Source organism: Anomaloglossus baeobatrachus, chromosome 2 (genome assembly GCF_048569485.1).
Source record: "Anomaloglossus baeobatrachus isolate aAnoBae1 chromosome 2, aAnoBae1.hap1, whole genome shotgun sequence".
In the NCBI taxonomy this organism is placed as follows: domain Eukaryota; kingdom Metazoa; phylum Chordata; class Amphibia; order Anura; family Aromobatidae; genus Anomaloglossus; species Anomaloglossus baeobatrachus.
Genome location: NC_134354.1, coordinates 527,781,675 through 527,796,917, shown reverse-complemented (window position 1 = coordinate 527,796,917; position 15,243 = coordinate 527,781,675). Strand labels below are relative to the sequence as shown.

The window sequence follows — 15,243 nt, the reverse complement described above, 5'->3', positions numbered from 1 at the left end:
CGGCATCGAGCTTGCCAACTTTCTGCTGGAGAAAGTGAATTAAAACTGCATGATAATGCATCAGTCTTCACATTCTTGGACCCCGACCTGAATGGGATAGAAAAATTCTATCTAATTAAAAACAAGGACCATCTGGCCTGTCTGAGATAGACATTATGGTTGCTGACCACAGTAACTTTATGAAATGCCCTCTCCAAAATATGCCTCCATTCCTTACAGGCTAATTTGACTGCGAGTAACTCATGATTCTCAACAGCATAATTTCTTTCAGAAGATGAAATTTAAAAAAAAAATGCACATGGCCTCAAATTGGTCAAAGTTTTGGGACCCTGAGATAAAATGGCCCCTACCCCAACCTCCAAAGCGTCCACCTCCACAATGAAAGGTTCTTGGAGATAAGGTTGGATTAGAAAAAGAGCAGACATTAATGTTCTTTCAGTTTTTCAAAAGCCCCAATTGCATCTGACCAAACCTTGAGATTTATGTGTGAGGTCAGTAAGAGGTTTAACCAAGCGGGGAAAAACCTGTAATGAATTTCCTATAATAGTTGGTGAATCCTAAAAAACTTGAAACATCTTCAGATCACCAGGATCCATCTTAAACCCATCGGCCAATAAAATGAACCCTAAGAATGCAATTTCCTGAACAGATAAAGTTTCTCAATTTTAGCAAACAAAGAATTCTCCCTCAAGCTTTGTAATAGTACCCAGACATGTTCCTAATAAGAAACCAAATCAGAGAAAAAAAAAGTAATCAAGGTAAACCACAACAAATTACCCAATGCAATAAGAAATGATATCAGACAAAGATGTTATCAGCTCACCATAGGAAACTTGTATTAGTACATGTTGCCCAATGGACCGAGTTGAAGGTAGGTGCATGGATCCACATGGCTGGCGTCCACAGAGTAAAAACAATATATCATTCATAATGTTTTGGAAAACTGCTGACGCATTGGTTAACCCAAATGGCATGACCAGATTTTCGAATAAACCTCCAGACATAAGAAACACTGTTTTCCATTCATCACCCTTCTTGATACATATCAAATTGTACGTCCCTCCAAGCTCTAGCTTAGGCCTGTTTCACACGTCAGTGAAAAACACTGACGTTCTTCACTGACGTGTAAAACACGCACATGTCCCTCCGTGTTCCGTGATTCACGGCACACGTGGGATGTCCATGTGCAATCCGTGATCCGTGATTGCATATGGACATTACTCACCTGCCTTCACTACTGCTGTCCATGGTGCTGAACTCCTCGGCTCTCCAGCGTCCGCCCACCGCTCTCAGCAGCTACTTCCTGGTCGGCTGTTCCTGCTTTCATGAATCTTCATGAGCCAGGCAGGAGCTGCCGAGAGTGGAGGCTGCAGAGCGAATCGCAGGCAAGGTAAGTTGAAAATATTTAATATGTCTGTGATTTTCTGGTACGTGTTTCATGGATCACACCATAGTGTGGTCCGTGGGTCATCAGTGATGCCAGAAAAAAACTGACTTGTCTCCGTGCAGAAACACGACCACGGGTGTACGCTGCACGGAGACACGTTCAGTGAAAAATCACTGATGTGTGAGCAGACCCATTGATTATAATGGGTCTGCGTATATCAGTGATTCTGGTACGTTTAAAAAAAAAAAGCACATATGTACCAGAATCAGTGACGTGTGCAGGGAGCCTTAGAAAACCACTTGAGGCTGGGGTTTGGAAGTGGTATGAATTCTTAATAATGATTTTGTTCAGTTCTCGGAAATCGAGGCAAGGACAGAGGCTACCATCTTTCTATTTCACAAAGAAAAATCCAGCAGCTACAGGATAGGAGGAAGGACGGATATGACCCTTTCGTAAACGTTCGTTCACATAATTTTTCATGGTGATACATTCTGACCCACATAAATTATAAAGGCAAACTTTAGGTAATTTGGCATTAGGGACAAGATATCCCTATCATAGGGATGATGGGGCAGTAGTATCTCCACCTCTTTTTCTGAGAACACATCTCCGAAGTCTTGTAGGTTACCTCGGCAGACCCTCCAGACCAGCGGATCATATTTGTACAGTTTGACTTAAAACACTTCTTATGACAATTGGGGCTCCACTTAACAATCTCCTTCTGAGCCCAGGATTATGAATAATTAGCCATGGAAGTCCCAGTACCACCCCAGCAGATAAATGAGCCAATATAAAACTGTAAATGGAGAAGAGTGAAGTTCTCCCACTTGGACTCCACTGTTACCCGTTTGATAAGATTCTGAGACAGCTTTGTTTTGTCAATAGCAAAATTCTCAATGATGTTTTTCCAAACTAACTGTCCCTATTCATAATTTCTGAACCAGTCTTGAATCAATAAAGTTCGCTGGAGACCCACAGTCAATGAAAGTGAATGTGAGCAACGAATGGTTCTGGAAGGACAAAACCGTATTAAGTAGGACTTTATCTGGCAAGGAAAAAGGTACCTGGAAGTCTTGGTGACCTTAGGCATTTTCCCAATGCCTTGCTTGCCTGAGGGCATCCTGAGCAGTTGTTCAGAAAATGTCCAGTGAGACCAGAGTAGAGACAGAGCCCTAGATGGTGCCAACGTCTCTTTTCCATAGCACAAGAGCTGGCGGCACCAACCTCCTTTGGCTCCAAGACAGATAGATGGACGTGCTCCAGGAAGATACCAGAGGCTCCCTGCTGCTCACTACGTGGCTCCCGTATTCTGCGATCCATCCGTATATCCTGGGTCATAGCCTCCACCAAGGAAACAGGGGGAGGATGGAGAGTTGGAGCACCCTTAAGAGCTTCAGAAAGGCGCTCTGGAACCGACAACTGAGGTCTGCATCATTGCATTGAACCTTAGTGTATCATTGCTTGAATTCGGTACAATAATCCTCAGTGATGTATCAGGACCTGGTTTCTTTCAGGTTCGTCATAAATTGCACCTAAGGCATCGAAAAGGGTGTTGACAAAAACCTGTTCTGGGGCCTGGGGAAAAAGAAAACCCAGATTTGAGGGCCTCCCTGCAAAAGGGACATAATTATTTCTATCTGCTGAAATTCGTCTCCTGACACTTTTTCAGGAAGGGCCGCTATAGGTTTGGAAAGTCCAACTGCAAATCGTGAGATTCAGATATCTGTGACAGCCAGCAGTGGAGGGCTCTTGGGGAGCCTCCAACAAACTAGTTGCCTGAGTCTGCAACTGATATTGCGACGTTTCAATATTCCGATATTCCATAGTCAGATCCTGAATCATTTGCTTTAGATTCGCCGCCTGATTACAAAACATGTGAACTGGATCCATGCTGGCAAAAATGAGAAAAGAAAGTTGGATCCAGTTGTAATGTGATGTTAAGTCACTACTCACAGGCTGAGTAGTCAAGAGGTCCAGGGACAGAGACTAGGAGGGCTCGTAGTAACCAAAGGGTAAGTCAGGTCTGAGGTCAGTCATGGTCTGAGGGCTCGTAGTAACCAAAGGGTAAGTCAGGTCTGAGGTCAGTCATGGTCTGAGGGCTCGTAGTAACCAAAGGGTAAGTCAGGTCTGAGATCAGTCATGGTCTGAGGTCAGAATTCCAGGAAGGTAGTGGATGAAAACAAAGGGGCTAGGCAAACGGGTAGCCAGGTAATCACCAGAAAGGTGACATCTGGAGGAAGCTCAGCAGCACCAGCCAGTCATAAGGATGGAAGGCAATCCTCAATTTGCATGGAAACGACCCAGTCTTCTCCAGTCCCAGAATGGGCAGTATTGTTGTCACTCAGAATCTTGACAGCCCAACAGACCTTTGCCATCTATTGTGTGGCTGAGCTGTCACTCAGTGTCCTTATAACACATTGAGTGGCTGATTTGTGACACTGTCTTTTCCTCCGGGTCCCTGGTTGACTCTGAAATGTATCCATATTGTTATATGTATGCAATCAGTTTGCCATCTGTATGTTTGGATTTTGCATGCATTTCACATCTCTATGATATCCATACGGCATCTAGTTTGTACATCAACAATTTAATAAATAATAGAAGGGGAAAATACAGTTATCTACAGTAATAATTGCAATTGATCTATAACAAACAGATGCCATATGGATAGTAAACTTCATGACATCCGTTTTTTGTGCAATCATTTCCTTATAATGGGCGAATCTGATCCGGAAAATAGATCACAGTAGTGTATGCTGCAATTTTCCTCCTGCAGACCATAAGCTCATGTGTAAAAACATTTATGGAAACTCCACAGTATCTCGCATTGGTCCTTGTGCTGTCCATATTCTACCCCTCTTATATACAGACAGCACACATATGGAGTATATGCTTGTGTGAACGAACCTTTCAATCACATTGCTCTTAAATTGAAGCTATGGCTTGAGCATCTTTGAAGTTTAGGCCTAGGAAACACGGCGAGTAAAACAGAGTGGAATGCGATAAAAAAAAAATCGCATTCCACTTGGATCCTTGTTACTTTATGGGGTCGCTCCCATGTGCAATTGTTTTCTCAGCTCTGATTGTACCAAGAAAACAGTCGCAGCATGCTGCGGGTGGAATCGATTAGTTTTCATTCGCACCCATAAAAGTCTATGGGTGCAAGAGAAACATCGCACTGAAGTGCAGTGTGATATACGCATCAGCTGATAATGAAGGAGATGGGGAGATTAGTCCTTCCCTCTCCTCTGTAGCTGTGATCCAATCACAGGATCGCATCACAGTATAATGACACGTGGCTTATGCTCGCAGCAGAGCGGGAGCCGGGGGTCATTAGCATAACGCATCTGATGCTCTTGCATTAGATGCTAAATGCCCATGTGTCCTTGGATAAGGTACTTACATGAAAAAAAAAATGTTTTCAGAACATTATGATTGATGAAATTGAATTAAAAAGTAACCAGAAGTAAGCTGTAGTGGTATGGGGAACGTTTATTATTATTTTAGGGCTATTTATTTCATTACTATACACAGTAAGATATATGCAAATGACTGTATGTGCTTTATCCCTACATAGTTGTAGAAAAGGACAACGGAAGGATGGTAGAGGAGACCTCAGAAGATTGTGTTAGCTCAAAGGAATGGCTGGAAGAGTTTGGCTTAAAACCGCAGAAGTTGCAGTTTTATGATGCCCTTGCAGACTGCGCCTTTCGTCACAGCGATGGAGTAGTTGATATAAAAACCAAACCAAAGGATGAGTCTATCCAGACGGACGCAGTGAGTACAGCTGGAAACCTCACTATACTCAGGCTCTTAAGTGGGGACTAGAGTTGTTCCACCGTGTGCATAAAAAAATTGTTTCAACATTGTCTGTAGCAAAAAAACCCTGAATATTTTACCATCTGGTAGCTTTATACACATAAAAGAACAGCAAACATAGACTGAATATCTCATGTTTTGCTGATACAATATGTAACTGCTGCAACCAGCTAGTACATAGGTGTGAATGGGTTAGTAAAGCTCTGTACTTGAAAATGTTTGTTTTTTAACAATGTTAATATTATTTTTTTTGTGCCAATTTTATATTATTGATTTCCATAGGGAAACTGCCTGTAAAGACTGCATTAGTGTTATTTTTTCATGTAGAAATGTGATTTACTGGTACATTTTAGTAGATACTGTAAGTTTGGCAAAACTGCATATAAATCTACATGTTGTACTTACTTTTTTTGTGGTATGTTTTGCTGGTTTTCACCCCTACTGTATCTGAATATCACAATGTTGAACATTGCTGTTGAACATTGCCTTGTGATGTGTCAACCATCTTACATGTCTTCCCTGTAACCTCCAGGAAAACAACATGAAAATGATAAATGCCAAATACTGCGACCGTTTTGTTCATGTGCTTTGGAAAGATGATTCAGTTGTCCATGTTCATATCAGTAAGGAGAAATGCCGGTGGTATGAGGAAAAAATGGAGACGGCCCTAGACAAAATGAAAAGAAGGTGATATGATTTTTGATAACTTTTTTTCATTAATACTATTGCTGATAATTCATCATTAGAAATGGGCATAGACAGATAATGTGGGGTATGTACACACAACATCTCTGTGACACCAACGACCTTCCAAGGTTTTACGAAGCAAAGCCGCTTCAAGAAAAACCAGTGGTCTTTTTCTTAAAGACGTTGTCCACTACTATGACAACTCCTTCTGACTCCACTTATTTCCCCTAGTTAAAAGAAAAGACCCTGTACTCACCTCCCATTCTGGCGCCGTTCCAATTGTCAGTAATCGCGGTTCAGGGCTCACGTAATATTGTGATGACATGAAAGTCCCACGTCCAATCACCACTGACTTCTCTATCCACACCTTCTGACTAAATCAACAAGAAGTGAGTAGCAACCGCAGCGTCACTTCATGCTGATTAACTCATTTAATCCGACGGTGAGAGAGAGATGACGACGGTGATTGGACTAGGGCAGTCATGGCGAACCTTTCACAGGCCGAGTGCCCAAACTGTAGCCCTAAACCCAATTTTTTTTCTGAAGTGCCAACCAATCCTATTATGTAAATAATTGATTTTAACCTTACCTTTGCAGTCTTCTCTTCTCAGCAGGGGGCATCGCGATCATGCATGCTTACCACACATTGAAGCTGAGCCCATCCACTGCCCTTTCCAGACACAGCAGTTGGATTGATGTTTCTGGAAAAAATTGCAGCATATTGGACAGACAGAGATTTTAGCATGGAATGCAATTAGATTTCACTCTGTAATCCACATCCACATTTCAAAGTCTGAACATCTTGAAAACCCATAAAGACGTACAAGTTGCTCCCCTCCCCTTTCATTGTGTAGTTATGTCCCCCTTCCTGGGCCACTTCCTGGTAAACATGTCCCCCATCCTGATATATATTTCCTACATTCTGGTATATTTGGCCCCATCGTGGTAAATGTACCCCATCCCAGCATATTCCACATCCTGGTAAATGTTCCTCCATCCCGGCATGTACCCCATTCCTGGTAAATGTCCTCCATCCTGGTAAATGTACCCCATCCTGGTAAATGTACCCCATTATTGTAAATGTATTTCATCTCTGGCATGTTCCCCCATGCTGTTAAATGACCCCATCCTAGTAAATGTACCTCATCCTGGCATGTTCCCACATCCTGGTAAATGTACCCCATTCTTGCATATTCCCCCATCCTGGTAAATGTACCCCATCCAGGCATGTTCCCTTATCCTGGTAAATGTCCCCTTTCCTGGTATGTTCCCCTTCCTGCTAAATGTTCCCCATCCTGGCATGTTCATGTACCCCCATCCTGGCATGTTTCCCCCCATCCTTTCATGTTTTCCCCCATCTTGGTAAATGTATCCCATCCTGTTAAATGTCACCCATCCTGGCATGCTTCCCTTGCTGCTAAATGTACCCCATCCTGGCATGTTTCCCCCCATCCTTTCATGTTTTCCCCCATCCTTGCAGCCATGTTTCCCCCATCCTTGCATGTTTCCCCCATCCTTGCATGTTTTCCCCATCCTTGCAGCCATGTTTCCCCCATCCTTGCAGCCATGTTTCCCCCACCCTTGCATGTTTCCCCCCATCCTTGCAGCCATATTATCCCCATCCTTGCATGTTTCCCCATCCTTGCAGCCATGTTTCCCCCACCCTTGCATGTTTCCCCCATCCTTGCAGCCATGTTTCCCCCACCCTTGCATGTTGCATGTTTCCCCCACCCTTGCATGTTTCCCCCCACCCTTGCATGTTTCCCCCCACCCTTGCATGTTTCCCCCCATCCTTGCATGTTTCTCCCCATCCTTGCATGTTTCCCCCATCTTTGCATGTTTCCCCCATCCTTGCAGCCATGTTTCCCTCGTGCTGTCCATGTGTGCCCCCCATGCTGTCCATGTTTGTCCCCCCATGCTGGACCCGTTCTGTCCATTTTTGCCCCGTGCTGTCCATGTTTGCCCCGTGCTGGCACTGTCCTCCCACACCTTGGCACATCCGCACACAGTTTAAAAATTAAAAAAAAAACCTCACCTTCCAGCACCCGCTCCACCGCTGCGCGCTGCTGGGTCCTCAGTCAGTTCCCACGCGGCCACAAGACGCTGGCGCCGCTTACTGATGCTCCGCCGTCTCCTAGGCAACAGGCCTGAAGCCTAGTAGAGGAGGAGTGTCAGAGGGAGGAGAAATGTCTCCTCTGCTCCAACAAACTTGAACTGCCGGCGCAATCACACCGACAGTTCAAAGTGGCTGAATGTGGCGACAGCACGCGTACCGGCAGAAAGGGCTCTGCGTGCTCAATCTGGCACGCATGCCATAGGTTCGCCATCACTGGACTAGGGGCTCACATGACATCACAATGTCACTTGAATCCCGAACCACGATTACTGACAGCGCGGGAACAGTGCCAGAACGGGAGGTGAGTACAGGGTCTTTTATTTTAACTAGAGGAAATGTACCTCCCCAGCACCAGCAGCAGGGCTGCTGCTCTGATCCGGATTCGCGGTGGCTTAAGGGGTCTCCGGACCCGGGAGGGGCCGCGCGGACATCCGAAATAAAAGGGGGGTATTTACAAGGGGTTTTGTTGTTAGAGTTTGTGACGCCACCCACAGTGTGTGGTAAGGTGTAGTACCACTGCTGCTGTGGAGAGCACCCGGTGGCGATGGTATGGCAGCTAGGTGTTTAACCCCTCCGTGAGTAGGGGGAGATTGCCCTGGGTCTTGGTGACGGTGAGAGGGGAGCTCCGTTGGGGAGGAAAGGGTCACTGCGTACTCACTCAGTCCAATAACGCTGACACCGACAGCTTGTAAACCGGAATTCTTAGCACCTCTGTAGCAGGGAGGGAGCACGCTGGGATCCCGTGCCCGATGGTGTTGCTTGTTAGCCTGTGACCTTTTCCTTGGCACGGTCTTTATTAGTTGGCCCCTGTAGTGTGAAACTAGTCGGGTCCCGCTCACCCGTATGGCTAACGGAGTGAGCTTGCTCTCAGGGTTCATGCTTGGGATTTTCTGGACTGTGTATTGGGAAAGTCCTATCCCCCTCATTGCGCTAGTACCCCGATTTTGGAGCAGGTGGAGGACGAATCATGAAGTCTTCGCCCTCGTCGGGTAAATTACCAGGACGCTTGAAGCTACTTCCCGGCCTAGGGTCCACGGACCCCGCCGTGCCCTGGCCCTTGCCCGGAGATGGCTCAAGGCCGCCGGCTGCCCTGCTCGGCAGTTCCGTGCCCCTTGACATGATCCCCTGCGACCGGGGTTCCAGCTCCTACCAGGCCCAGACCAACGTCTGCCACCTAGTAACTGAGGAGCTCAGCTCCTAACCTCCTCCAACTACTTGTGACCTCTCCTCACGAGAGTCACCACTCGACTGACTACTCCTGACACTCCCTAACCAACCCCCCAAGTGAGCAGCCCTGTTCCCTTCAGGCTACCCATTGGTGTGGTGTGGTGCAGAGTGTTTCTAGGATTTTTGATTGGCTTGTTCTTAGCAACACCAAAGGCCAGGGACACGTAACCAAGGAGGAGATGGACACCATGCAGAAGGGCAGATTGCACAATGTCCTGTGACGACCTGATAGGCCAGGGCGTCGCAGAAACAAGTGGAGTCAGAAGGGGTTGTCTTAGTAGTGGACAACCCTTTTAAAGCATTTTTGCTGCTCGGCTTTGCCATCGTCTTTGCGGAGGCTCCACCGCCGCTATCATTTTTGTAGAGTTTAAGCTACAACTAATCAGTAACTTTTTAAAAGAAACCACATGAAGTATCGGATGAACATGTTACTTCTTTTAACCACTTCATGGTTTCTGAACCGTGAAGCAGTTAAGAGAAGTAACAAACACTGAACATGTGCACAGCCATATTGTTCTTACATTGCTATGGTTGTGCAATGTGTTCACTTTGGTGGAGATTTTACACTTTTTCAGACAGATTCCACCTGATAAAGATGTCATGTGCACATACACAAAGGATGAACATGGCTACGTGTACAACCTCGAAATTTCTCTTTTTATTTATATGTTGTTAATTCTTTAAGGGTCCAATGGCTTCAGAATGGAAGTAGAGAATTGTTTGGTACGGTCCTTGAAGACCAAGTGTATATTCTCATTGATACCTCACATTCCATGAAGGATAAGCTGTTTTTACTGAAGGAGAAAATATTACAGCTTTTACAGGTGATCTGTTCTGGAAAATAGGAATGTAAAGAAAATCCTTTAGCACAAAATAACACTGTAAGATGGTTTGCAGATCTTGGGGCTATGGTGGGCTACCGTAGTATATACTGTATTCTGGATTGTTTTAACATGTAGACAATATTCACTGAATATGCCCATTATTATTTAAAAGTTTTTGCAGCTCGTGTACTAAAAAGGCTCAATTCACACTCGTGTATTTCACAGAAAAACAGAGACATATTGACAAAAGATCACATAGGTTTTTATAGGATTTTCTGATGTGAAATGTTAGTGTTTATTTATCTTTTGTTAGGCCTCCGTCTGACATCTGTCTTTTTGTGTATGAGAAAAACCAGGATGTGTGCTGGATCCAATTGTCATCGATCATTGATCTGTGTATCAGTTTTTACCATCACTGTTTTATGGAAAAAGTAAAAAATTAAAGTTTTGCCTATCCATTACACAGTAAACAATGTAAACATTCAGATGATATATGGAAGGGAACCTGTCATGTTGATTTAAAAATCTTATCTGATCTGCAGGCTGGATTTTATAAAATAGAAGGAGCTGATTTTATTGATTTTTTTTTTTTCTTATGTTTCAGTAAAACTTGTATTTTAATGAGTGAGGCCATGAGGTAGTCCTACTGAGTGATTGACAGTCTTTCCTGGCTGACTGGGCATGCAGACAGCTATTAATCACTGACCACTAGACCAGGGGTCTCAAACTCGGCTGGGTGTATGGGCCGCACACAGGAAAAAAATAATTTGAGGGGCCGCATTCCTTTCAGGACAAAGTGACATTGGTAGTGGTACCATTTTTTTTTTCTATACACCCTTGAATCACTGTTTTTGAACATTGTTCATTTGTCAATTATAACAAATGTGTACTGTGTGTGTGTGTGTGTGTGTGTGTGTATGTATGTGTGAATGAATATATATATATATATATATATACATACATACACACTTTTTTTTTACATTTTTTTCCCCTTTTTGTAAGTAATACAGTTTTACAATAACCACCGCATAGTAATTTTGGCCAACATCTATTAGTAGTGTGCCCCATCTTGTTTCCCATTCTGTAAAAATGTGTGCATCCTTGTCTCCTTGTAGCAATGTGTCCCTGCCTCAGCTAACACAGACACACACACACCCCCCCCACCCTGTGCAGCCTCAGCTAACACCCCCCCCCACCCTGTGCAGCCTCAGCTAACACAAACCCCCCCACCCTGTACAGCCTCAGCTAACACACACCCCCCTCACCCTGTGCAGCCTCAGCTAACACACCCCCCCCACCCTGTGCAGCCTCAGCTAAACACACACACACACACTGTGCAGCCTCAGCTAACACAGACACACACACACACTGTGCAGCCTCAGCTAACACACACACACACACTGTGCAGCCTCAGCTAACACACACCCCCCACCCTGTGCAGCCTCAGCTAACACCCCCCCCACCCTGTGCAGCCTCAGCTAACACACACACACACACACACACACACTGTGCAGCCTCAGCTAACACACACACACACACACACACACACTGTGCAGCCTCAGCTAACACACACACACACACACTGTGCAGCCTCAGCTAACACACACACACACACACACACTGTGCAGCCTCAGCTAACACACACACACACACTGTGCAGCCTCAGCTAACACACACACTGTGCAGCCTCAGCTAACACACACACACACACACACACACACACACACACACACTGTGCAGCCTCAGCTAACACACACACACTGTGCAGCCTCAGCTAACACACACACACACACACACACACACTGTGCAGCCTCAGCTAACACACACACACACACACACACACACACTGTGCAGCCTCAGCTAACACACACACACACTGTGCAGCCTCAGCTAACACACACACACACACACACACACTGTGCAGCCTCAGCCAGCAACAGAAACACACACACCAAACACAGACACGAAAACATTCTTCTCACCTGCTGTCAGCGGCATGCAGGCACGTGGACTCGGTGAAGCCTCAGCTACCACACCCACCCACCCACACACACACACACACACACACACACACACACACACACACACACACACACACACACAGTGCAGCCTCAGCCAGCAACAGAACCACACACACACACACGGCATGCCACACACACAGTGCAGCCTCAGCCAGCAACACAGAACCCCACACACACGAACACATTCTTCTCACCTGCTGTCAGCGGCACGCAGGCACGTGGACCCGGTAATGATCACAGCTGCTGTCATCGCTGAACTTTCGGCCGGCGCGTGCAGAGCAGTTCTCACTGCACAACAGCCACTGGCCAATCACAGGCAATCATCTGAGGTCATATGCAGCAGGTGCTTGCCTCTGATTGGCAGGCGGCTGTTATTGCGTTCTGCAGCGAGAACTTCACTGTGCGCGGCAAAGACAAAACTGTAGGCTGAAATATATAACCGGCAGCTGCGGCCCCTGCACCGGTCGCCATCTTTACCAGGTCCACGGGCCTGCGGGCCGCAAGAAGCCACCTGAAGGGCCGCATGCGTCCCGCGGGCCGCGTGTTTGGGACCCCTGCACTAGACTCATATCCATACAATGTAACTGGTTTGCCTTTAACCAATTTATTTAAATGGCCTATTGTGATTTGTAAATTGGACCTCAAAAACCAGACATATGAACTTGCCCATAAATTTCCATCACAATTCATAAAATGTTGGGACACTACGTAAAATATAAAGAATGCTATGATTTAGAAATCTCTTACAGCGATATTTTAGTCTTAACAAAACATAGAACACAGATCAGAATCTGAAAGTTAGACAATTTTCCATTGTATTTGAAAAAAATTAACTCATTTAGAAATTGATAACATTAACACATCTCAAAAGGTAGAAACAGTCTGCCACTCCAGTCTAAAAAAATTTGGAAAGTGAGGAGAACAATTGCTGGAGATTTGGGAGATAAATGTTGGCACAATCTTTTCTGATGAAGGATTCTCTAGCTGCTCAACAGTCCTGACTCTTCTTTGTCTGATTTTTGTGTTTCATAATGCACCAAATATTTTGTATTGGGGAAAAGTCTGGACTGCAGGCGACCAGTTCATCACCCGAAGTCTTCTTCTGTGAAGCCATGCTGCTATGATGGATGCAGTATGTGGTGTAGCATTGTATTGCTGAAATATGCAAGGCCCTCCCTGAATTAGACATTGTCTGGATGGGAGCATATGTGGTTCTAAAACTACCGGTATAATAATCAGCATTAATAGTGTGCATACCATAGGAAATGATGCAACCCCATGCCATTAGATACCATCAGGCTTTTGAACTGTGCGTTAATAATGAGCTGGATTGTCCCTCTTTAGAGATGAGCTAACCCATGGAAGTTCAGTTCGGTGGGGTGGGGGCAGCTGGCCTATTGAAAAAGTTCGGTTTGCTACCCGGACTTGACCTGAACCCCAATGGAACTCACTAATTGGGCAGTTCAGGTCTCCGCCCACATGCAGCCAACCGTAAACAGATCACTTCCATGGACGGTTGGGCATGGTTTTCCTTTTTTTTTTTCATTCTTCCTTTTTTTGTTTTTGGTGCACACTACATCCGAACATGCTATTGTTACCACTAGTGCGAGCCGATCAAACACTGCAAGCGGCTCACACTGAGGTAAACACCGAGCGCACCTGAGCACAGCGATGCTCGCTAAAGTGGTTAATATAGGTAAAGCACCCGAGCTCAAACTCTGTTTTTATTTCTGTAGTCTATATTCGGTACGAACACCGGACCTCGGGTTTGCTCATCTCTATCCTTCTCCTCTTGAGTTTGCAGCACACTCCGTAAAGGTCCAGTCACACATAACGAGATCGCTAACGAGATCGTTACTACGTCACAGTTTCCGGATCGTTATTAAGTTGTTGGTGAGATCATTGGTGAGATGTCACACAGTCATTTTCCCAACGACTTTAGTAACGATGCAGCGACCTGTATAACGATCTCATTGGTCATTGGGACCCTGTCACACAGCAGCTATGTAACGATTCCGACCTCGAATAGGGGCGTAGTGTTTGACGCTGTAAGCCATGTAGGCATGCATATGTGTCGCATTTTCCACACCCCTCAGCTCCGATTGGTGGCCAATACTGCGTTCTGATTAGGCGGCCGGCCTAGACGGCAACTTTGTATCGCTTCATCCTTTGTCCCTTTTTGAGCCTTGCTTTAAAGATAGAACCTGCGACTCCACCCGGATTCATTCGTACATTGTTCCCGGTTGCTTGCTTGCTTTTCGGATCGAATCTGCATCTGCACCCGGATTCATCCCTCCTTTGTTCTATCCTCAAAGCAAGGCTCAAAAAGGAACAAAGCATGAAGCGATACCCAATCAGAACGCAGTACTGTTGTCAGCGCCAACCAATCAGTGCAGAGGGGGCGCGGAAAAGGTGACGCAACTACACGCCTATGTGTCACACTTTAAGTTCTCATCTAGGTCGGTAACGAGATCGTTAGTAGGTGTCAAACATACAGATCCATCCTGCCCAGTAGGACTCCAACGAGCCAAAAATGGCCCAGGACATTCAGCAACGACCAACGATCTCACAGCAGGGGGCGGATCGTTGGTACGTGTCAAACATAACGAGATCGCGGGTGAAGTCATTGTTTCGTCACAGAAACTGTGACGTAGCAACGATGTCGTTAGCGATCTCGTTATGTGTGAAGTGGCCTTAAGACTATTTTAAATGACCTTTGGCCCTGAGAAGACAGCAGTGTTTTTGGATTGTGTTGATATATGGCTTTTTTAGAAGTCTGCTATCATTGGTCTGATCTCGGTTCACAATGCATGGACTTTTTCATGTCACTCGCAGGTTGAGAAATGCATGGCCAGTCCTTGTATTGTGATTTCAGATCAGATTGATGATAATGGACGTCTGAAAGAGCCCTTATTCTTTGTATAATAGAGCTTTAACATACATTTGTAGATTGCACAGTGAGCTGTGTTCACGGAAAATGATTTCTGGATGTATTTCTGAGCCCATGCAGTGCTTTTGTACAACTGAATCATGCCTATTAATACAGTGCCACCTACGTGCCCCATGGATTACAAGCATCTAATTGTGACCGTCGGCCTTCTGCCTTGTGCCATGGATTTCTCCAAAATCTCTGAATTTTTTTATGACATGTACTGTATATGG

The 15,243-nt window shown here is 45.4% G+C and overlaps 1 protein-coding gene across 1 annotated transcript in view; it reads left to right on the top strand.

Moving 5' to 3' along the window:
- The window catches only part of VWA3B (von Willebrand factor A domain containing 3B), a 363,812-nt gene that overhangs the window by 82,776 nt on the left and 265,793 nt on the right, over positions 1-15,243 (top strand). The window contains exons 9-11 of the mRNA XM_075336597.1: positions 4,965-5,164; positions 5,739-5,893; positions 9,922-10,060. Of these exons, the coding sequence (XP_075192712.1) occupies positions 4,965-5,164; positions 5,739-5,893; positions 9,922-10,060 (494 nt within the window). The remainder of the gene's footprint in view (positions 1-4,964; positions 5,165-5,738; positions 5,894-9,921; positions 10,061-15,243) is intronic.